Here is a 22,553-nt window from a genome sequence, read left to right as displayed (position 1 = left end):
CCAAGACACTAAAATTGAGATTTTCTTATAAACATACATTTAGCATATGACCCAGGATCTCACTCTAGTATTTACGCAAATGAAATAAAAACTTATGTTCATACAAAAACCTCTATGTGAATATTTATGGTAGCTTTATTTATAATTGCCAAAAATCTAGAAATAGGGCAAATGTCCCTCAACTGGCGAATGGAGAAACAAATTATAGTATATGTATACAATGGAACACTCCTTAGCAATGAAAGTGAGTACCGGCCAGGCACAGTGGCTCACACCTGTAATCCCAGCACTTTGGGAGCCAGGGCAGGAGGATCATTTGGGGCCAGGAGTTCAAGACTAGCCTGGGAAAAACAGCAAGACCCCCATCTCTGCAAAAATATTAAAAAATTAGGCAGGCAGGGTGGCACATGCCTGTAGTCCCAACTATTTGGAGGGCTGAGGTAGGAGGACTGCTTGAGCTCAGGAGTTAGAGGCTGCAGTGAGCTGTGATCATGCTACCGTGCTCCAGCTTGGGCAACAAAGCAAGTCCCTATCTCAAAAAGAAAAAGAAGAAAAAGAAAAGAAAGTGAGTATACATATTAATATATGCAACAACATGTTAGAATCTCAAATGCAGTATGGTGAGTAAAAGAGGCCAGACACAAAAGGCTACATTGTTCTATTACATTTTTATGGCATCCTAATAAAGGCAAAACTACATAAAGTGAGGAAACCAAGGTAGAAAACAGTTCAGCAGTTGTCAGAGGTTGGAGGTGAAGAGAGGAGATAACTACAGAGAGGCATGGAAATTCAGTGAGTGAAGAAATGCTCTATATATTCACAGTGACTGTGGTCATATGACTATACATTTTGAAACTCACAGAACTGAACACTAAAAAGGATGAATTTTAAAATTGAGGAGCTTGGGCGAGTTTTCTCTGTGAATTCACAGTTTTGGTTTTCTAATTTTTTTTTTTTTTTTTTTTTTTTTGAGATGGAATTTCGCTCTTTTCACCCAGGCTGGAATGCAAAGGCACAATCTCAGCTCACTACAAACCTCTGCCTCCTGGGTTCAAGCGATTCTCCTGTCTCAGCCTCCGAGTAGCTAGGACTATAGGTGCCTGCCACCATGTCCGGCTAATTTTTGTATTTTTAGTAGAGATGGGGTTTCACCATGTTGGCCAGGCTGGTCTCAAACTCCTGACCTCAGGTGATACACCCACCGCGGCCTCCCAAAGTGCTGGGACTACAGGTGTGAGCTACCATGCCAGGCCTTTAATTCATAGTTTTGAAAGTCAAGGAAGTGGTCCAAGTAAGGAAGATGGAACATCTAAGATTAAACCATTTATTTTAGGATAAAAATACGGAGGCAATAAACAAAAAGGGAACCACAAATAGATTCATTTATGGAGAACCATAAAACAGAAACTTTTAAAAATTTAACCTTAAAAGAGCCAATAAATTTAAAGGAAATCTATTATAATCAAGAACTACAAAAGGAATCACTCTTATGAGAAAACGTGAGCCAATAATTTCTATTAGCACATTGTTATTCAGCTTATGTTCAGTAATGATACCAAGAACCATCAGAAATAACTTCTAGAAGAGATGTCTATATAAATTTAAATATTTAGCTATATCTGAGATAAACTAATCAACGGGAGTTCTCTGCCTTTTGGATAAATCATCAACTTCTGTCAAAACCAGTCTACATGTCTGAAAAACAATGAAACTAGAAATTCAGGCTGGAGTAACTTGAGGGTTGGGAAGGACCCTGATGAAATGGATGTCATTACTTACTCTGCCAACATCATAAATCTTCTTATCCTTGGATGTCACAGCGGGGGTTTTTTCCTACTTCTGGAATGCCACCTCAGCCAGGATGGTGTGAAGGGCAAATTCTTTTTTTTTTTTTTTTTTTTTTTTGAGACAGTCTTGCTGTTGCCCTGGCTAGAGTGCACTGGCGCGATCTCGGCTCACTGCAACCTCCACCTCCTGGGTTCAAGTGATTCTCCTGCCTCATCCTCCCAAATAGCTGGGATTACAGGCGCCCACCACCGCACCCACCTAATTTTTGTATTTTTAGTAGAGACGGGGTTTCACCATCTTGGCCAGGCTGGTCTTGAACTCCGGATCTCATGATCCACTCACCTCGGTCTCCCAAAGTGCTGAGATTACAGGCATGAGCCACAGTGCCTGGCTGGCAAATTCTTTTAACACAGAATAAGTGCTGAGAGGTTGAATGCAATGGCTCACTCCTGTAATCCCAGTACTTTGAGAGGCCGAGGCAGGTGGATTACCTGAGGTAAGGAGTTCAAGACCAGCGGGGCCAACATAGTGAAATCCTGTCTCTACTAAAAAAAGTAAAAATCAGCCAAGCGTGGTGACATGTGCCTGTGGTCCCAGCTACTCGAGAGGCTGAAGCATGAGAATCACTTGAACTGGGAGGCAGAGGCTGCAGTGAGCCGAGATGGCGCCACTATGCTTAAGCCTGGGCAACAGAACAAGACTCCGTCTCAAACAAAAGCATAAGAGCTGAGAAAGACAGGAATTAACTTACTCTTCAATTTCATGTTCTTGACCATCTCCTGTCAGACCTGCTGATGAGCCTCAATACTATAGATTTAGATGCCACAGACGAAAGTCCTCAATGCTAACTGAGCTGAAACCGAGCCCCCAACTAGAAGGCTAGTACTATGTGCAACAGAAACTTTTAAAGGTCATTGCAGCAGTGTTTGGCTAGCAGGACAATGATCAATTGATCTCTTTCTGTGGACTGACAAGAAGATAAACATAAAGGCAGGCAGTCTTCAAGGTCTATCCTACTGGGAATTCAAGCATCTGTGATCCCAACACACACCACATATCAAATGTGGGACAGCAATATCCAAATGCCCTTTGGTGAAATACATGATTAGGTGGAAAACCCATCATGGAAGCAGGCCATCCTAAGTTAATTCAAATTGATATTAGAAATTGATTCATCCAAAACAAGGGATTTTCTTTCCACAGAATATAATGAGGCTCTGGAAAACACAGTTTGATTACTAACAGCAGAGCCTGTGGTTTGTGCACAGATTTGCCAACCTACCATGAAGTATGAAGCATTCTGCTGCATGCCCTCACAGCCCCAGACTCTGTGTGTGAAGGATAGGAATGAAATATTCCATATGTTTTCTTTGTCAGTGACATGGCTATTGAAAGCAAGGCCACGGTAGTCTCCCTGCTGAGGGACTGGGTCAAGCTATTCATGTGTAACCAGGCAGATGTCAAGATGGTAATGGGAAAAACATCTCAAACATTTTTTTTTTTTAAGAAAGAGACCCAGGGTAGAAAATGCACAACTGTATTTGAAACACTCAGCCAATCTAAATAGGTTGTGAGTGCTACTGCATATGTTAGCTACTATTCTGGCTTTATAATTCATGTTCAAATCAGATCTGAATCAAAACTCAAAAAAGTTTTTAACTGTGCTTAAGAATGTCATATAACTTTTTAAAAATATGTAATACTTTAAAGAAAGGATTTTCGTTTTAAATTTACTTTTAAGAATAATAAGCTTTTCTTTAGCCACAAAACCAAGCATTAATCTCAAACGTAAAAAAAAAAAAAAAAAAACACAGGAGCACGCTGGCTCATACCTGTAATCCCGGCACTTTCGGAGGCTGAGGGAAGAGGATCGCTTGAGGCCAGGAGTTCGAGGCCAACCTGGACAGCAAAATGAGAACCTATCTCCATAAATTAAAAAAATAAAAATAGGCCGGGCACGGTGGCTCAAGCCTGTAATCCCAGCACTTTGGGAAGCTGAGACGGGCGGATCACAAGGTCAGGAGATCGAGACCATCCTGGCTAACACGGTGAAACCCCGTCTCTACTAAAAATACAAAAAACTAGCCGGGCGAGGTGGCGGACGCCCGTAGTCCCAGCTACTCCGGAGGCTGAGGCAGGAGAATGGCATGAACCCGGGAGGCGGAGCTTGCAGTGAGCTGAGATCCGGCCACTGTACTCCAGCCCGGGCGACAGAGCAAGACTCCGTCTCAAAAAATAAATAAATAAATAAAAATAAAAATAAAAAACATAAGTATCCAATAACCAGTAAAATCGTAAAAGAAATACTTTCAAAATACTTAAAAAGTTCTTTTGTAATCTGCATATTTCTAGAACAAAGTGATGTGAAAAATAAGAATGCAGCCAAATTGTCCATGATAAGTAAATCTTACCCATCTTCTACATCAAGCTTGTCCAACCCACAGCCCACAGGCCACATGCAGCCTAGGATGGCTTTGAATGTAGCACAACACAAATTCATAAACTTTCTAAAAACATTATGAGATTTTTCTGCCTTTTTTTTTTTTTTTTTTTTTTTTAGCTCATCAACTATTGTTACTATTAGTATATTTTATGTGTGGCCAAAGACAATTCTTCTTCCAATGTGGCCCAGGGAAGCCAAAAGATTGGACACCCCTGCTCCTTACATCCACATGGAAAGAAAGAAAGTGATCTGAAAAACTACAGTGGGATCTCATTGGCATGAAGGTTCCCAAAGACTGAGTTGGGACTTCTTTTTTTTTTTTTTTTTGAGATAGAATCTCACTCTGTCGTCCAGACTGGATCTTGGCTCACTGCAACCTCCGCCTCCTGGATTCAAGCAATTCTCCTGCCTCAGTCTCCCAAGTAGCTGGGACTACAGGTGCCCGTTGCCATGTCAAGTTAATTTCTTTTTTGTATTTTTAGTAGAGACAGGGTTTCACCACATTGGCCTGGCTGGTCTTGAATGCCTGACCTCAGGTAATCTACCCGCCTTGGCCTCCCAAAGTGTTGGGATTACAGGCGTGAACCACCGCCCCCAGCCACTGAGTTAGGATTTTTAATGAAAGTCCTCAGTGTCACAAAGTCTGGAAGTAGAAAGTCAGTATCTACAGATCACACTGACACTGTCTTTAAAGGATGGGCTATCACACACCCATATGCTCTGAAGAGAAACCCTACATTCGCCTGTTAGGACAGCACTTTCTGGCCGGGCGCGGTGGCTCAAGCCTGTAATCCCAGCACTGTGGGAGGCCGAGACAGGCGGATCAGGAGGTCAGGAGATCGAGACCATCCTGGCTAACACAGTGAAACCCCGTCTCTACTAAAAAAAATACAAAAAACTAGCCGGGCGAGGTGGCGGGCGCCTGTAGTCCCAGCTACTCTGGAGGCTGAGGCAGGAGAATGGCGTAAACCCGGGAGGCGGAGCTTGCAGTGAGCTGAGATCTGGCCACTGCACTCCAGCCTGGGTGACAAAGCGAGACTCCATCTCAAAAAAAAAAAAAGGACAGCACTTTCTACTTGACCAGCCATCTCAGGAAGGCAGCAACAAGTCACAGAGACCCAGGCAAAAAATGTAAGATTTCCCTTGAGCTCCCTCCTCCAGATAAACCGTACCTCTCCTCCATAAGGCTTTCTTGTTAGAGGGAAGTAGCACCATCTACAAGAAGGTATCTTTATAAAATCAGATGTACTACTGTTTCTCTACCAGGGTCTTTATGGATTTTTGCACGAAAAATCTACCAGATGAGTAGCCTTTTCCCATTAGCACAGTGGCTCACCTGTTAAGTCTATGGGCTTTGAACCTGATATATATTCAAAGAACCAAAGAAACAGGGTTAGAATTTTAAGTCACTGTTGTAACACACACACAACGGCTTAGTCACTCCCACAAGAAATGACAACAAATTGAGTTCTCACTCGGTGTCACTCAAAAAAGTCATGCTGCAGCCAGGAGCAGTGGCTCACGCCTGTAATCCCAGCACTTTGGGAGGCCGAGGTGGGTAGATCACGAGGTCAGCAGATCGAGACCATCCTGGCTAACATGGTAAAACCTCGTCTCTACTAAAAATACAAAAAAATTAGCTGGGCGTGGTGGCGGGCACCTGTAGTCCCAGCTACTCGGGAGACTGAGGCAGGAGAATGGTGTAAACCCGGGAGGCGAAGCTTGCAGTGAGCCAAGATGGCGCCACTGCACTCCAGCCCAGGCGACTGAGCAAGACTCTGTCTCAAAAAAAAAAAAAAAAAAGTCATGCTGAAGCGTTTCCTTGGTGTAACCCTAAAGATAATGTAAGCTCCCTCTTCTTGCACAAGGAAAATGCTAAGTCCAAAGTGGTAAGTCCAAAGTGGTTAAGTGACTTGCCCAAGCTCTACAATGCCTTTCTGAACTCAGAGGTCTTCATGTCCTGTGTCAGACCCTTCAAAAAAAAAAAAGAAAGAAAGGAAAAAAACAAACTGTTTTTGAAAATCTATTCATAAAAATACGCCTATAAAAGAAGCCTGAGGGCCTGGCACAGTGGCTCATACCTGTAATCCCAGCATTTTGGGAGGCCAAGGCAGATCACTTGAGGCCAGGAGTTGGCCTGGGCAACACAGTGAGACCCTGTCTCTAAAAAAGAAAAAAAATACAAAACTTAGCCAGGCATGGTGGCACTCACCTGTAGTCCCAGCTACTTTGGAGACTGAGGTATGAGGATGCCCCTCGCCTGGGAGGTCGAGGCTGCAATGAGCCGTGATTTCGCCACTGCACTTCAGCCTGGGTGACACAGTGAGATCCTGTCTCAAAAATAAAAAGACTGGGGAGTTGACAGTAACTTAAAAAGCTAGATGACATGACCATGGACTCAAAATGAACTTGGAGAACGGAAGGCCAGCCAGAAAATTTTTCCTTGTAGAAAAACATTAAGATGTTTAAAAATTAATCAAATGAAATAAACAGCAGAAATAGCAGAGAAGGGATGAAAACCGAGATTATGATAAACTGCTAAATATCAGTTAATAAACCCATAATGTGTAATATTTAAAACATGACACTTGGCTGGGCGTGGTGGCTCACACTTATAATCCCAGCACTTTGGGAGGCTGACGCGGGTGGATCACCTGAGCTCAGGAGTTCGAGAGCAGCCTGGCCAACATAGTGAAACCCCGTCTCTACTAAAAATACAAAAATCAGTCGAGTGTGGTAGCGGGTGCCTGTAGTCCCAGCTACTTGGGAGGCTGAGGCTGGAGAATCACTTAAACCCAGGAGGCGGAGGTTGCAGTGAACTGAGATCGTGCCACTGCACTCCAGCCTGGGCAACAAGAATGAAACTCCACCTCAAAACAAAACAAAACAAAACAAAACAAAAAAACAGGACAGAAAGATATTTGAAATGTATTAAATTCATTTAATATTCCCTTCTCATGAACTCAGATTAAATTATGTAAGAATTCTGTGTACACTTCAACTTGTGTGAGAGAAGGAGATCTTGAAGGGCAACTAAAGAGCACATTTAAAATATGCAAAGACTGGATTAACTTAGTATCTAAAACAGAAGGCTGAAGAGCACATGAACAGTTGCCACAAACTGAAATCTGAAGGTCCACAGTTAACATATCTGCTTTCTCTCCCCTACTACAGAAAAGAGTTGATAGGCTAGTCTAAGAGTTCCTGTTAAGTTACTCAAGAGTGTTCTCTCATTCTCTAGAGAATTATTCTGCAAAAATGCAGCTCTCTGAGATGGTTTGCACACAGAAGAAGGCTGATAATCTAGAATGGAGTGGCAACCATGAATTTCCTCCCTCCTGAAAATATCTGGTCTGCCAAGCCCTTTGTATATGACCCTTATGGTTTCTTCAAGGGCTTCTAAGCATAAAGCTGATCCCTTACGGAAATGGGAAAAACCAGGAAGTTAGCCATGGTATAGCCCACGCCTTACTCCCTACAGTTTCAAAGAAGAGATCGCCAGTTTGCAAACACACCTCCCATTCAGCAACTTCAAAACCAGACACTTGAAGAGTGAGAATTATAAAATTCATCTCCCCTCACATGAAAACAGCTCTAATAAAGCTCTTTAGGGGAGTTTTGATGTCACCACTTGTACTAAATGACTCTGCTGTTTACACTAAGAGCTACACAAGGAACCTCAAAGCCTGAGGGGAGTGGAGAAGTGCGACCTGAAGCAATCCCAGGCACATTCCTTAACTATGCCTATTACAGCTCCAAGGTAAGGAGCTATCTCCCTGCCAAATTTATGTCACTCTTCTTAAGAAGAAAAATTTCCCCAAATAGAACTTTAAAAATATAAGGGGATAGAGAGAATCTAACTTGTTATTTTTTCTGGATATCGGGTTCTACATCCTGATTCAAATACCAAAAATACTTTGCTGCCAGGGTACAATGAGATTTTCACTCTTTCAAGGGTCAATTTTGCTTTTAAAACTTTGAAGAAAAAAAAAAACAACTACATTCTCTTAGTGTAAATCTAGAAAATACAACCAGCTAAAGGGGTTTACATGGCCTTTTAAAAAGGCTTATCTTGATTCAGAATACTTAATTACAAATTAAATATAAAGAATAAAGAACTACTAAATGTCTTGTAACATATTAAATATGCTTCCTCTGCACATTGTCTCACTAGCACAAACAGCAGGCCAGCCTGAGATCTAAACGTATACCCAATCTTGGCCCAGCTGCCTCCCAAAATATCTATGGTTTACATTTCCTTACAAGGATATGCTTATATACTTATGAACCAACATGTTGCCACAGGAGGGTGGTTCAATGCCTTACCCATAAGATCTTTCATGACAGAAAGCTAAGAAGTATATATTTTTTAAATATTAATTTCTGGGACCTGGACTATTAGAAGGGTATTACTGAACCTCAGTCACTTGCATCTAAAATAAGAGATGCATAATGCCAAATCTTGTGGTTGGGGGAAGACCAGGCTAGTGAGCTTTTTTGACAATTAAAATATGTAATGGTATAAAAAACACATTTGAGAGATTAAAATCAACCAACCCAATTATTCAGAGTTTTAATTGCCTAGACACGACACAGAATATTTTAGTATGCTTTAAAAATCTTGCTAAAAATAGCTCAGCCATACACAAAGTTTAATAACAAATATTTGTCTATGTGTGAGTGAACTAAGAGTATACTACCACACAATTACATCTTGCAATTTAAAAGAGGTGTTTGAATACTAACTTGTTAGTCTTTGGAAAATTGAGAAGTTATTAACTGTACATGAGCTAAAAATCACGATCTGTCTCATGCTAAGACTGATTTCTAAACTCAATTATTTTTTTTATTTTTATTTTTTATTTTTTGAGACGGAGTCTCGCTCTATCCCAGGCTGGAGTGCAGTGGCCGGATCTCAGCTCACTGCAAGCTCCGCCTCCCGGGTTTACGTCATTCTCCTGCCTCAGCCTCCTGAGTAGCTGGGACTACAGGCGCCCGCCACCTCGCCCGGCTAGTTTTTTGTATTTTTTAGTAGAGACGGGGTTTCACCAGGTTAGCCAGGATGGTCTCGATCTCCTGACCTCGTGATCCGCCCGTCTCGGCCTCCCAAAGTGCTGGGATTACAGGCTTGAGCCACCGCGCCCGGCCCTAAACTCAATTTTTAACTCACCCAATTTTAGACAATAGAGTTGATACCTAGCATACAGTGTGACCATCAGGTGCTGAAAGGTACAAAAGAAATGTCAAGAGAGGCAGACAAATTAGCCATTGTGTAAGAGTACTGATTTGCTAAATGTCCTAGTTTTTTTTTTTTTTCACTGACAGGATTGATAATTATAGCATTTTATCATCTTCAATCAAGCTTTTAAAAAACCACACTTCACCGAACAAAGTTGGGGAAAAAAAGAAAAAAGTCATCCATATTCTTTTATATATAGGAAAACAAGCTTTAACGTTGCCAACAACTTGAAGGCCGCACAGGACGGTTAAATAGCAAGCTGGGTAACATATTTCTCACTCCAAAACCTTGAGATCAAGTTTAAAACATTAAAAGAGCAAAGCTGTCTTATAAAGAATACTCTAAGTTACATTACTTTTATTTTTCAGAGTTAAAGGCACATTTTGCAGGGTTTTAACTTTTAACCCAAGTATACCAACAAATACTGTACTTTTATAGATATTTATCATTTTTTAATAGAGAAAAGGTGGGAGACAGTCTTAAAAATATTTCCATGAATTACTAAACGATTCTTACAACTTTACTTAATATTCTACTCAGATTCACAGAAATTCAAAGCAAAGAGAGAGGCATTAGCCATCATCTAGTCAAATGTCCATTATTTATTGATTAGAAGAATGAGAATAAAAGGCACCATCAAGGAAACCAGAAACCAAACTCCAAACCTGCAGGCTGCCAGTACTTTCCATTATTATAAAGATGACTAAAATAAGAAGCTGACAGATAGACTTGACAGAGACAGAGGCCAAGAATATGCCTAAACTTGCCCGGATTCACCTACTAATACAGAACTTTGATCTTTCCTAAGAGATTAAGTTGTCAAATGTTACCTTACAATCCTAATGTTAAGAGCCAAGGGCCTGGACATTAAAAATCACTTATGATACCATAACCGGCACAGCATTTAGTTTGACTGGAAATTATAAAACATTATTGGTTACTGTAAGCCTTAAGGACCCCTAAGTGAGGGAATTACTGGTTCATGTCTCTCTTTTTTTTTTCTTGAGAGGAATCTCGCTCTGTTGCCCAGGCTGGAGTGCAGTGGCACAATCTCGGTTCACTGCAACCTCTGCCTCCTGGGTTCAAGAGATTCTCCTGCCTTGGTCTCCCAAGTAGCTGGGACCACAGGCGTGCACCACCATGCCTAGATAATTTTTTTAATTTTAAGTAGAGATGGGGTTTCACCATGTTGGCCAGGCTGGTCTTGAACTCCTGACTTCAAGGGATCTACACACTTTGGCCTCCCAAAGTGTTGAGATTACAGGCGTGAGCCACCACGTCTGGCCTCAAGTCTTAAGAATTGCTCAGGTCATATCCAGCACACTTTTGCCTGTGAGGCATGAGTTCCCCATTCAGTGGAAATGTTTCAGGTGAACTGGACAACTGGAGGAGTCTCCTGGATAGGTGAGACAGTCTACAATTTAGACACCTATACTTCACTTAAGACAATACAGAGGACCCAAAGAATGTATAAACATCAAATTAAGGCCAGGCATGATGGCTCATACCTGTAATCCCAGCACTTTGGGAGGCCGAGGCGGGTGGATCACAAGGTCAGGAATTCAAGACCAGCCTGGTCAAGATGGTAAAACCCCGACTCTACTAAAGACACAAAAAAAATTAGCCAGGTGCGGTGGCAGGTGCCTGTAATCCCAGCTACTTGGGAGGCTGAGGCAGACAATTGCTTGAACCTGGGAGGCGGAGGTTGCAGTGAGCCGAGGTCGTGCCACTGCACTCCAGCCTGGTCAACAGAGCAAGAGTCCATCTCAAAAAATTAATTAATTAATTAATTTAATTAAATAGAGAACAACAACAAAAAAAAACTTTTGGCAGTAAGAGTTGTTGACTTGTTTTACAGATGAGGAAAATAAGGTCCTGAAGGGTTAAGCATGTGATTCATTCAAGGTCACTCCTGTGAATTATTGACAGATCTGGAACCCAGCTCTCCCTATGCCTGGCAGAACATTTTTTCCTCGCTTATATTTAAAGAGAATCTATGGTTCACTAGTTCAGAAAATAAAGGACCTATACTTAAAGATATTCATACATCGTTCTTGTTTTGAACAAAGTTCACGTGTATATAAAACTAACGCATCTCTAGAAAGACACACAACACAAACTAAGCCAACAATTGATTTCTGTAATTCAGAAATCAAAAGATGACAAAACTCTACCATCAATAAATACAAACATGTAGCCACTGCTTACTAACCTGACCTGCCAGAGAATATACAGTAGATATCAGAAAATACGTAAAAAAAAAAACTTTCAAATGGTATTAGTAAAAGAAGAAAGTGCTTGGAGTAGTGAAAAAAAATACACCTTAGGGAAGAATCCGAGATGATCTTTCCAGAAGGAGATTCTTTAAAAACACTTTATTTATTTATTTATTTTTTTTTGAGACGGAGTCTTGCTCTGTCGCCCAGGCTGGAGTGCAGTGGCCGGATCTCAGCTCACTGCAAGCTCCGTCTCCCGGGTTCACGCTATTCTCCTGCCTCAGCCTCCCGAGTAGCTGGGACTACAGGCGTCCGCCATCTCGCCCGGCTAGTTTTTTTTTTTTTTTTTTTTTTTGTATTTTAGTAGAGACGGGGTTTCACCGTGTTAGCCAGGATGGTCTCGATCTCCTGACCTTGTGATCCGCCCGTCTCGGCCTCCCAAAGTGCTGGGATTATAGGCTTGAGCCACCGCGCCCGGCTAAAAACACTTTAAAGCCCTTCAGGTAACTCAATTCTATATAAAAAGCTGGACAACCTGCTCATGTACAGGATACATACACTGTGAAGGTTTGAGAGATTATGACTAATTATATGGAAGTGAAGATGTTGAGTAACTTTTTGTACAGTATCCAAATTACTGAAACAGAGTGATTTTCTTTTCCAAGTGTTAAGCCTACCCACAGGAAACAACCAAGGCTATTCTACCCTAGCGAAGTGCCTTAGCTAGTCATGCATTCTGCAACAAGTCTCCATGGCAAATTTCCTAACACACGCTTCTAAACACAAAGAACTCCTCCAAGTAATAAACAGGTTGGTGTGAGTTCAACTAAAAGGATATTCTACTCCTGGGATACTTTTATGAGAGGATCATAACCTTATTGTCACCTTGCCATCCTAAAATTGCATAAAAAATACAAAGTCATAAAACTTCTGGAAGTAAGCAGCAGCCTTAGAGGTGATCAAGTGAATCCAATTGCTTCACTTTTCAGATGAGGAAATTGTCAGTGAATTGCTTCATTTTTCAGATGAGGAAATTGTCACACAAAAAAAAAAAAAAAAGAAAAGAAAAAAAGTGAATGACTTGCCCAAGGCCATACAATTACTCAGTGGCATAGTAAGGCTGTGATCAAGTACTCAGGTCCACCACTTTCTTCACAAAGTCACAGAAATAGCCTTGCTAATCTTAAAACTATATGCCAAACATAATCTAGGACGTGCAAATTTGTGCTCAAGGTCTACGTTTCTCAAACACCATAGCAATAACACACAAATGAGAGGACTCACATACACATTCCCCTCCCCATGACTTCATCTCTTTCTCCCAATCTTGGAATGTAGGTGATTGAGTTATTACCACAAATACAGTAATAACCCTGAATCCTTCTGATTAAACTTTGGAATTTTAATATTAGATTATGGCCTTGAACACTCCTCAGGGTGAATTGTGACAGGTCAGTGCATTGTGACACAAGATTGATCACTGTCGTTCAAAAAACATAAATAGTCACTACAGGTGCAGCAAATGGTGTGAACACAGGAATCCCATTCACAGTACTGAGGATTACATCTGACGCTGTCCCCAGACTCCGGTAAAGCAGCTTTCACCAGGAAATAGACACTGTTAGACTGAACAAGTTTCAACGAGCCTCAAAGAGAAGAAGCAGGTATTCTCTCTCTGGGACCTTCTCAAATCTGGACAAAAGGCTAAGTGCTGAGAATGTTGAATCTGAAAATCCCCTGTAGGAATGGTGTCTGAATTCCATGCCATGGTTCTGCTCCTCAGTGTGGCCTTGCATCCGTATTCATTCACTCCAGCATTTTTAAGTGCCTCCTATATACCAGGCTCTGGGAACCCCAAGTTGAGTAAAATAAAATCACTGCTCTGTCAGTCCCAGGATCTCTAAAGTGGAATGCACCCGCCACCCCTGTCCCCAGGGGAGGTGAAAGCACTACTCCAGGACAAGCCATTGAGCAATGAGAAGAAAATGAAGAACTCTGATTAGTAATTATAGTCTCATCTTTTTAACTTCTACTTTCATGATTGTAATTTTCTACATAACTACAGAGGTTTTTGGTTCACATGCTCCAGCAATTAAGAATAGGTGAACAAACGCTTAGAGACCACGGAACTAGTCTCCTGATGTGTAACTGTAGCTAAGTAAGGCTGCGATGGGAGAACAGACTGGAAGTACTTGGAAAAAGACCCTAGGTGATCACAACATGTCCCATATACGATCGACTGGAGTGTGCAGACCTGCAGCACTGGCCTCGCTTCATACATGGCTTTTAAGAATCACTGAATGAGCTAGTTTCCCCAAGAGTAAAATGCAAATATGCTGCTCTTGAAAACCCTTTTAGAGAGGGTGGTTATATATATTTTTGAGGGTGAAATGAGTAGTAGGGAGAAATAAGGAGTCACCAGAATGTATGATCACTCTACCTATAGGTCACAAATCTAAGAAAATAAAACACATTTGCACACCACCAAAGCTCAGAAAGTGCTAAGATAATGCTAGTTTAGGCACTCCAATTTAGACTGGTACCAATTATTTTTGTTTCCTAAGCCATGAACACTAACTTATTCTAAGGCCCAAAGTTGAAGATACAGCATTTCAGTACCTTCAGTGAGTTCTACCAGAAGATGCTTTGGAGAGGAGCATGCTCCCATAAAAATGTGATTATTTCTTTGTGGTTTTAGATAGTAATGTAAAACAGCCCTTTTCCTCATAGGACAAGTCTACTCACTAAAATGTGAGGAATCTGCTAAACAAGGTCTTTACAACTAGTCAAAATAGTAAAATCGTGCTTTTCTATTCTATGCAGAGCCTTGCAAGAGGTTCAGGTAGAGGGACCTTTATTTCTGCACAAAATCCCTAAATGTTTCTATAGAACTTGGGGAAAAATTAGCCCCATTTCCTCTCCACAGGTCTTCTTTCTCTTGATTCAATCCATTCCTGCTCAAACTTCCCCGCTTAATGTAACTTTATGAACAAAATGCTCTTCACTGCAAAGTTAACTTTTGTTTTTTCATATGTTAAACTTCACTATACTGAAAAAAAAAAAAAAAGACCTCAAATACATAACTAAAACTAACCTGAGACAGGAAAAATAACAAATGGGGAGGGGAAGGCTGAAGCTGAAAGAATGAAACAGGTTCCAAGACAACAGGCCTCGATGCTCACTAAAAGTCCATCCTGAGAAGGCAAGCAGAACACCTTTGCCACCACCGACCTCGAAACACAGCAATGCTCCTGCCTGCATAAGGATTTCTTCACAGGGTCCTTTAAAACTTTGTTTCTAAGAGGTCCCTTCCACAATAGGTAAAAGGAAATTCCGTCTATCCTCGGGCCCCTCAGGATGCCTTCCTCTCTCACACGTTTCTTTGACTGCTCCTGATGTAAGCATTCAGCTGGCCACGCAACATAAGAAGCAGTAAGAACACGCAAGCCCTGCCCTCAGTCACCCTCTTCCTCCTCTATCCGTGGCCTTTGCCACCACCTCACAACCTAGTTCAGATTCCTCTTCTTTCCTCAAGAGAACATCTAAAGCTCTCAAGTCCCCGTTTGAACAGGGAGATTCTGGAAGTCTGAAACATTTGAGTGTCTCTCGATCTCAGGCAGCTCAAAAGAAAAGATCTGTTGGCTGCGTGAAGGTGCATTAGAAACGGGCTGCTACCTTGCAGCCTGGGTTGAGCATAGGCTGCGGAACTTGCTTCTCTTCCAACATCCTGCACCTCAGGTCAGCATTCCTTCTTTAAAAGACCTTGTTGGGTAACATCATGTCCACCAAGAGAACCCTGTAATTCTCCCTTGTTTTCTCGGACTCCCCTGCGTGCTGCAGAAGCCTGGGCGTTAGTGGGGTAGTCCCGAGTGGAACTGGGTGGAAAGTAGGTGCCAGGACGCACTACCTGGATGGGGCCAAATTGGAAGGAGATTCGCCCTGACTGAGGTACAGGTGTTTCTTCTCCCCACATGCTGGAACCCAGGAGGCTCCAGGTGCTTCCCCAAGAGACGTGCCTCAGTCTGCAGACTGAGGCCAAGTTCTCGGCGCCCTCAGCCCCGCCAGTGGCGGAACTCCTGCTAGCTGAGCGAGGGCCCGCAAGAGAAGGAAAGGTCGCGTGGACAGGCTGCCTGGGGCAAGCGTGTTTAGATTCCTTCCTCCTCCTTGGCCCCAGATGCACTTGTGAGTTGGGGGTGTGCGCGGTGGGGTGGGAGGGTGCTTGTGCCCAAAAAGTCTGGAAACGAAAGCTACTGCTGGCTCGAACACGGACTGGCAAAGTGCGGAAAGCCCGTGGCGCAGGAGTGGGTTCCAGTCAGCCCGCACGCAGGTGACCGGCGGACCCCCTTCTCAGGCCGGGGCAGCGGCGGGGCGGGGCGGGGTGGGACTGACCCCTAGCTCCGCCCCGCGGCGCCCCCCGCTGGGCCCCCTCCCCCGCGTCCCCGCCGCCCGCACTCACAGCGCTTGGGTGAAGGCGCTGAGCCCCTCGGGCACGGCCGTCAGCCCCTTCCCGGAGCAGTCCACCCGACGGTCGCCGTCGCAGCTGCAGGGCGCCGCGCAGAGAGGCGGCGCCGCGCCGCTGGGCCCGGCCGAGCCGAGCAGCCCCAGGGCGAGGAAGCAGAGCAGCCCCAGCGGGCCCGGCATTGCTGCGGCCGCCTCCCGCGCCGGCCTCTCCCGCGGCGCTGCTTGCTCCGCTGCCCTCCGACGCCCCCCTCCGCCCCTGGGCAGCCGGCCTGCGGGCTGGGGCAGGGGTCTCTTCCTCGGCGGTCCGCGCGGGCTCGGCCCCTTCAGCAGTCCGCCGCAGCGGCGCAGGGACGCGGCGCTCCGGAGTTTCGCCCTTCCCGCTGCTCCATGGACGCGCAGAGGCAGCCCCGCTCCTCCGGCGGCTCAGGCCAGCAGGGCCGGCCTGGCGCAGCGGCGGGGGCCGCACTCTGCCATCGCACCCGCCTCCCTGTCCCCGGCCTCCCAATGCAACGGCTCTTCAAGGTTGCAGAGCGCAGCCTTCAGCCATGCCGGCCACTCGCCCTAGCCCCCGCCGCGGCTCTCGCACAAACACCCAGACTCTGGCTCGCTCTCTCCCCGCCGCGGATCAATCTCTTCCCGTCCTTTTCCCTTCTAGGGTTGCACGCTCTGGTTCCCAAGCCCCCGGCCGCTGGCTTATGCAAATCACTTAGGTACATGCAAAACTACCCCTTCTCCCGGAGCGCCATTGGCCCGGGGAGGTCTCGAGCTCATTACTATGCAGAGAAGAGAGCCGCCATTGGCCAAGAGTAGGAACAGAGGGGCGTGTTTCTCGGGTGTGAGTGACAAGGTGGTGGTGGTTGTGGTGGTGGTGGTAGTGGTGGTGGTGGTGGTTCAAGGCAAAATCCCTGACTTGGCTGGATTTGTGTGGCAGGTTGTGGATTGAAGGTAGAAGGATAGAAGGACAATGGGTCTAGTTTTTCCCTCCCCCAGCCATCTTTTTCTTCCCTCCGCAGAAATTGGATCTCCTAAATTGGATGACCTGGAAAGTAGAACTTCCCTCCAGCGTTCAGCTAAGTTTCAAATGACTCTCCGCTGTTCCAAAGGGCGAGGACGTCTGGAGCTCTGCAAACGGAAAAAAGATTTTGAAGAAGAGGAAAAAAGTTTCCCTCGATGTGACATACATCTTTGGATTTTAGCTATACACTAAGCTAAAAGTATACCCTCTCCAGTGCGTCACTTCACCTGGGATCTTTACACCTATCTTGATATGCATTTGGTAGCTAAGTCTTAGCAATTCATTCTCCCCAGTCCTCTCTCTGTATGTGGTGTTTTTGGTGACTGCAAATCAGACTCCTTTCGCACACACTTTAAAATCCCGAAACACAGGAATGTTGTAAAGGTCAGAGAAAATGATGTTTCTGAACACTGGACAATTTCCAAAACATCTGAGTGGGAGGTGACTACGGCTGAGAAGCCAGCAGCAACATTGGTGTTAGGTAATTATCAGCATTCCCTCCTCTGCTGGATTTTGAATCCCTGTGGCCTAATAGACCCCACAGAATCTGTGGACCCCACATTATCTGTACCAACTACTGCTTTAGGGGTACTTCCTTTCTTGCTCTCTGCTATGGCGTTAAGTTGTTTTACTCTATAATGGAGACATTTTTAATGAATACATTAAAACAAGCAGGATTCGGCCGGGCCGAGCCCAGTGGCTCACGCCTGTAATCCCAGCACTTTGGGAGGCCGAGGCGGGCGGATCACCTGAGGTTGGGAGTTCTAGACCACCCTGACCAACATGGAGAAACCCCGTCTCTACTAAAAATACAAAATTAGCCGGGTGTGGTGGCAGATGCCTGTAATCCCAGCTACTCAGGAGGCTGAGGCAGGAGAATTGCTTGAACCCGGGAGGCGGAGGTTGCAGTGAGCTGGAGATCGCGCCATTGCACTCAGCCTGGGCAACAAGAGCAAAACTCCGTCTCAAAACAAAACAAAAAAAGCAGGCTTTAAAAATAATTATCATATAAAGTTGACTAGCCATCGTATATAAATAAAACTTAGAACAATGGAAACAGGTTGATGCAGACCTGTAAGTTTAAAATGAAAAACTTCTATCATCTTTGTATTTGGGAGTTTATCTAAAAGATAATGTCAGGTTGGACACATAAGTCACATACAGTAAATATGTCTAGAAGCTAGAGAGTTTAATAGGCCTTCATTTCAAGTTTTAGGAATGACATACCTCCTCTCAGTGTAGGGCTGAAAGACAACTTAAAGATCCCCGGACAACTCTGGTTTTATAGATAAGAAATCTGAGGCTCTCAAGAGAGTGTGTTCTGCCCATCATCGACAGGGAACAGCTCCTGGGCTCCTGGCTTCCAATCTGGTGTTCTTGGAGCCTTCCCTAAGTTGGCTTTCATCGTCTAAATCATTTCCATTATTTTCTAGCACATTTCATGAACAAATGAAATAAGGAAGAAATTGTAAAGATAGTTTCTGTAATTGGTTCTTTAAGATCTTTTTTTTTTTTTTTTGAGACCGAATCTCAGTGTGTCCAGTGGCACAGTTTAGCTCACTGCAAATTCACCTCCAGATTCAAGTGATTCTCCTGTCTCAGCCTCCTCAGTAGCTGGGATTACAGGTGCCCACCACCATGTTTAGCTACCTGTTTTGTTTTTTTTTTTTTTACTAGAGACAGGGTTTCTCATGTTGGCCAGGCTGGTCTCGAACTCCTCACCGCAAGTGATCCACCTGCCTCAGCCTCCCAAAGTGCTGGGATTACAGTCATGAGCCATGGAGCCTGGCTTACATGCAAATCTTGATTAAAAATGGAGAATGATTTAGTAGGCCTAAGTGGGGCCCAGAAACCAGCATTTTTTTGCACAGCAAGTGAAAGTGACACAGGTGATTCATGAACCACACTTGGAGAACTTTATTCTTTGTCTTCAAATAATAAAGTCTTATGGCTGAAAACTTAGGTGAAAGGAGAGTTTCAGATTTTGAAAAAAGGAGAGATGCAGATTTTACTAAAGAATAAATTCCTATTGTCTGTTAGATGACAAATGAAAGAAAGGAAGATTCAAATTTGCAGCTTAGCCAGGAAGATAAAAGATCAGGAACAAAAGACTTGGGTAGGGAACAGAAAAGATATGATATATTAAAGTGTTTGTATTTCTTATTTGCTACATTTTGTGTGCTTTGCATTAAAGATAAATTGGTCAATTAGTCTCCATCTCTTGAATAAGATGTCCCAAGACAGTATAAAGACAAAAAACAAAAAACCAATGATTAAGGTACTACCTCAGATAACTAGAGAAAAATGATCAGCTCTTAAATAAACCATAAGGACTGGAAAGATACTGAGATAAATCAAATAAAAATTGATGGCAAGCAAAAAAATAATATGGTCTCTGTCTACAGACTGGTTCCTTTTAAAGTTTTCACTGGTTTTGGATAAGTAAATTTGCAGCATCCACAGGCTAGATAAAAAGTAGAACTGGGCTGCAAACCCTCTGTATATGTGGCATGGAGCTTTTGGGTCATGAAGAAAGTACCCTATCGTAGTGATGCTTGCCTTGATGTCTTTGTGCAGAGCACACAGGGCTTGTTGACTGGTGGATAAGCTGGACTTCCGTTCTATCACCCCTTTACCCAAGAGCCCTTATAAACATAGAACCTGAACAAATATATGCAGAGTCCCTACCTGTTGGGTGAATGGTTCAAGGTGCTCTGTTACAGCAATAACAGCTCAGAGACAGTGGGGGCTCTCAGGAAGTGCTATAATGATTGACTGGATAAAAGTCCTCAAACATGTAGAATTTCACTTTTTATGAAATATTTCAACTTAGAAATTGTTAACGGCAATCAGCTTAAGCAATAATGTTACAAATGTAGTTTATATTCCCTTTGTACCACTCCCCAATCATATTCCTTTTCTTCCTCTCCCTGAGAAGCACTTTCCTAAACTTTGTAATTAATTCCCATGCATATTTTCATGCTTTTCCTATGCATGTATCCCTAAACAATAAACACTATTGTTTTGCATATATAAATCAACATCATTGTATACTGTTCTGCAACCTGCTTTTTCACTCAACCTGTGAGCATAATCGATGTTGATGAACTATGTGGCTATTGTAACTTCATTTTCATTACTATATAATATTCCACTTAATGAATATGCCCCGTGTGTTAGGGTTCTCCAGAGAACAGAACCAATAGGATATATATAGAAATACAGAAAAGAGATTTATTGTGAGGCATTGACTCACACAATTATGGAGACTAAGTGACAATCTTCCATCTACATGCTGAAGGCCCAGGAAAGCTGGTGGATTTGTTCTAGTCCAAAAGCGAAGGCCTAAGACCCAAGGGAATCAATGGTGTTTTGGTCCAAGTCTGAAGGCCTGAGAATCAGGAGCAGTGAAGTCTGAGGGGAAGAGAAGACAGATGTCCCAGCTCAAGCAGAAAGCAAATTTACCTTTTCATCCTTCCACTGTTTTTTTTTTTTTTTTTTTTAATGGAGTTTTGTTTTGTTTTTGAGATGGAGTCTCTCTCTATGGTCCAGGATGGAGTGTAGTGGTGTGACCTCAGCTCACTGCAGCCTCTGCCTCCTGGGTTCAAGCGATTCTCCTGCCTCCATCTCTCAAGTAGCTGGGACCACAGGCATGCACCACTGCATGGAACTAACTTTTGTATTTTTAGTAGACAAGGGTTTTTGCCGTGTTGGCCAGGCTGGTCTTGAACTCCTGGCCTAAGTGATCGACCCACCTCAGCCTCCCAAAGTGCTGGGATTACAGGTGTGACCCACTGCGACCAGCCTTCCATTGTCTTTTTGTTCTATTCAGGCCCTCAATGGGTTGCACGAGGGCATCTTTTTTTTTTGAGACGGAGTTTCACTCTTGTTGCCCAGGCTGGAGTGCAGTGTCATGATCTCAGCTCACTGCAACCTCCGCCTGCCAGGTTCAAGCGATTCTCCTGCCTCAGCCTCACTAGTAGCTAGGATTACAGGCGTGTGCCACCATGCCCGGCTAATTTTGTATTTTTAGTAAAGACGTGATTTCTCCATGTTGATCAGGCTGGTCTCAAACTCCTGACCTCAGGTAATCCACCCGCCTTGGCCTTCCAAAGTGCTGGGATTATAGGCGTGAGCCACCGTGCTCGACCGACACGAAGGCATCTTCTTACTCAGTCTACTGAATCTCTTCCAGAAATACCCTCACAGACACACCCAAGATATAATGTTTTACCAGCTATCTGGCCATTCTTTGCCCAGTCAAGTTGACACATAAAATTCATCATTATTCTCAGAATTTATTTATCCATCCTCTGGGTTAATATTGTTTATTTTTATTTTTTCTAATAACAATTCGACTATGAATATTTTTTGTATATATTTGTTTGTTCATACATGTAAGAGTTTCTCTAAAATGTGTATATTTTCTTTAAATACTTATGTGTATATGTGTGTATGTGTGTGTGTCTAGAAGTGGAATTGCTGCTGGGCACTGTGGCTCATGCATGTAATCCCAATACTTTGAAAGACCAAAATGGGAGGATCACTTGAGTCCAGGAGTTCGAGACCAGCCTGGGCAACATAGCAAGACCCCATCTCTACAAAAAATTTTAAAAATTGGCCAAGCTTGGTGGTCCACACTTGTAGTACCACCTACTTAGGAGGCTGAGGTGGGAGGATGGCTTGAGTCCAGGAGGTCAAGGTTGTACCACTGCACTCTAGCTTGGGAGTGCATGATTGGACAATTGCCCTCCAGCCTAGGACAAGAGCAAGACCCAGTCTTAAAAAAAATAAAAATAAAAATAAAAATAAAAAAGCAGAATTGTTAGGTTGTAGATTATGTGCATTTACCATTATTAGATGTTGCTAAATTGCCCTCAAAAGTTACTGCAGTTAGTTATGCTTCCCTCAGAAGAGAATAACAACCCCTATTACTCAACATCTTACCAATACCTGATATTGTAAGGCTTAAATGTTTATGAATCTAATGCATAGGAAATGAAATCTGTGTGGTTTAAATTTGAGTTCCCCTGATTCCAACTGCATATTTTCATGTATTTATTGGACATTCTTGTGTGCTGTTCTATGCATTGCCCATTCATTTCCTTTGCCTGTTTGTTTTCCGTTGAGTTGTTTATATTTGCTTTTATGGTTTTATAGTGGGGATCAGCAAAGGTTTTCTGTTAAGGGCCCAGTAGTAAATATTTTGGACTTTGTGGGCCATATGGTCTCTGTCACAACTATTCAACTCTGCCATGCAGCACAAAAGCAATCATAATACAAAATAGATGTCATTGTATTCCTGTAAGACTTCTTTGACAAAAACAGGTGTTGGACTAGTTCTGGCCCATAGGTCATAGTTTGCTAACCCTGTTTTATAGGATGTTAATC

At 43.3% G+C, this 22,553-nt stretch overlaps 1 protein-coding gene and 1 long non-coding RNA gene across 3 annotated transcripts in view; one reads left to right on the top strand and one right to left on the bottom strand.

Annotated features, from left to right (window-relative positions):
* The window catches only part of LGR4 (leucine rich repeat containing G protein-coupled receptor 4), a 113,867-nt gene extending 97,052 nt beyond the window's left edge, over positions 1-16,815 (bottom strand). Inside the window, exon 1 of one of the 2 annotated variants that reach the window (XM_023230362.3) lies at positions 16,143-16,815. In XM_023230362.3, the coding sequence (XP_023086130.1) occupies positions 16,143-16,327 (185 nt within the window). In that variant the 5' untranslated portion in view covers positions 16,328-16,815. The remainder of the gene's footprint in view (positions 1-16,142) is intronic. The other variant, XM_023230364.2, reaches the window with a different exon arrangement.
* Positions 15,769-20,196, top strand: LOC116419002. The gene is made up of 5 exons (XR_004229257.1): positions 15,769-15,868; positions 16,803-16,982; positions 17,161-17,643; positions 18,405-18,533; positions 19,740-20,196. It is a non-coding gene; the product is annotated as an uncharacterized LOC116419002 (long non-coding RNA).
* Positions 20,197-22,553: the final 2,357 nt, after the last annotated feature.

The sequence above is a fragment of the Piliocolobus tephrosceles genome, chromosome 13 (assembly GCF_002776525.5).
Source record: "Piliocolobus tephrosceles isolate RC106 chromosome 13, ASM277652v3, whole genome shotgun sequence".
NCBI classification, from domain to species: Eukaryota; Metazoa; Chordata; class Mammalia; order Primates; family Cercopithecidae; genus Piliocolobus; species Piliocolobus tephrosceles.
The sequence above is the reverse complement of the archived record's forward strand: the minus strand, read 5'-3'. Positions and strand labels throughout refer to the sequence as shown.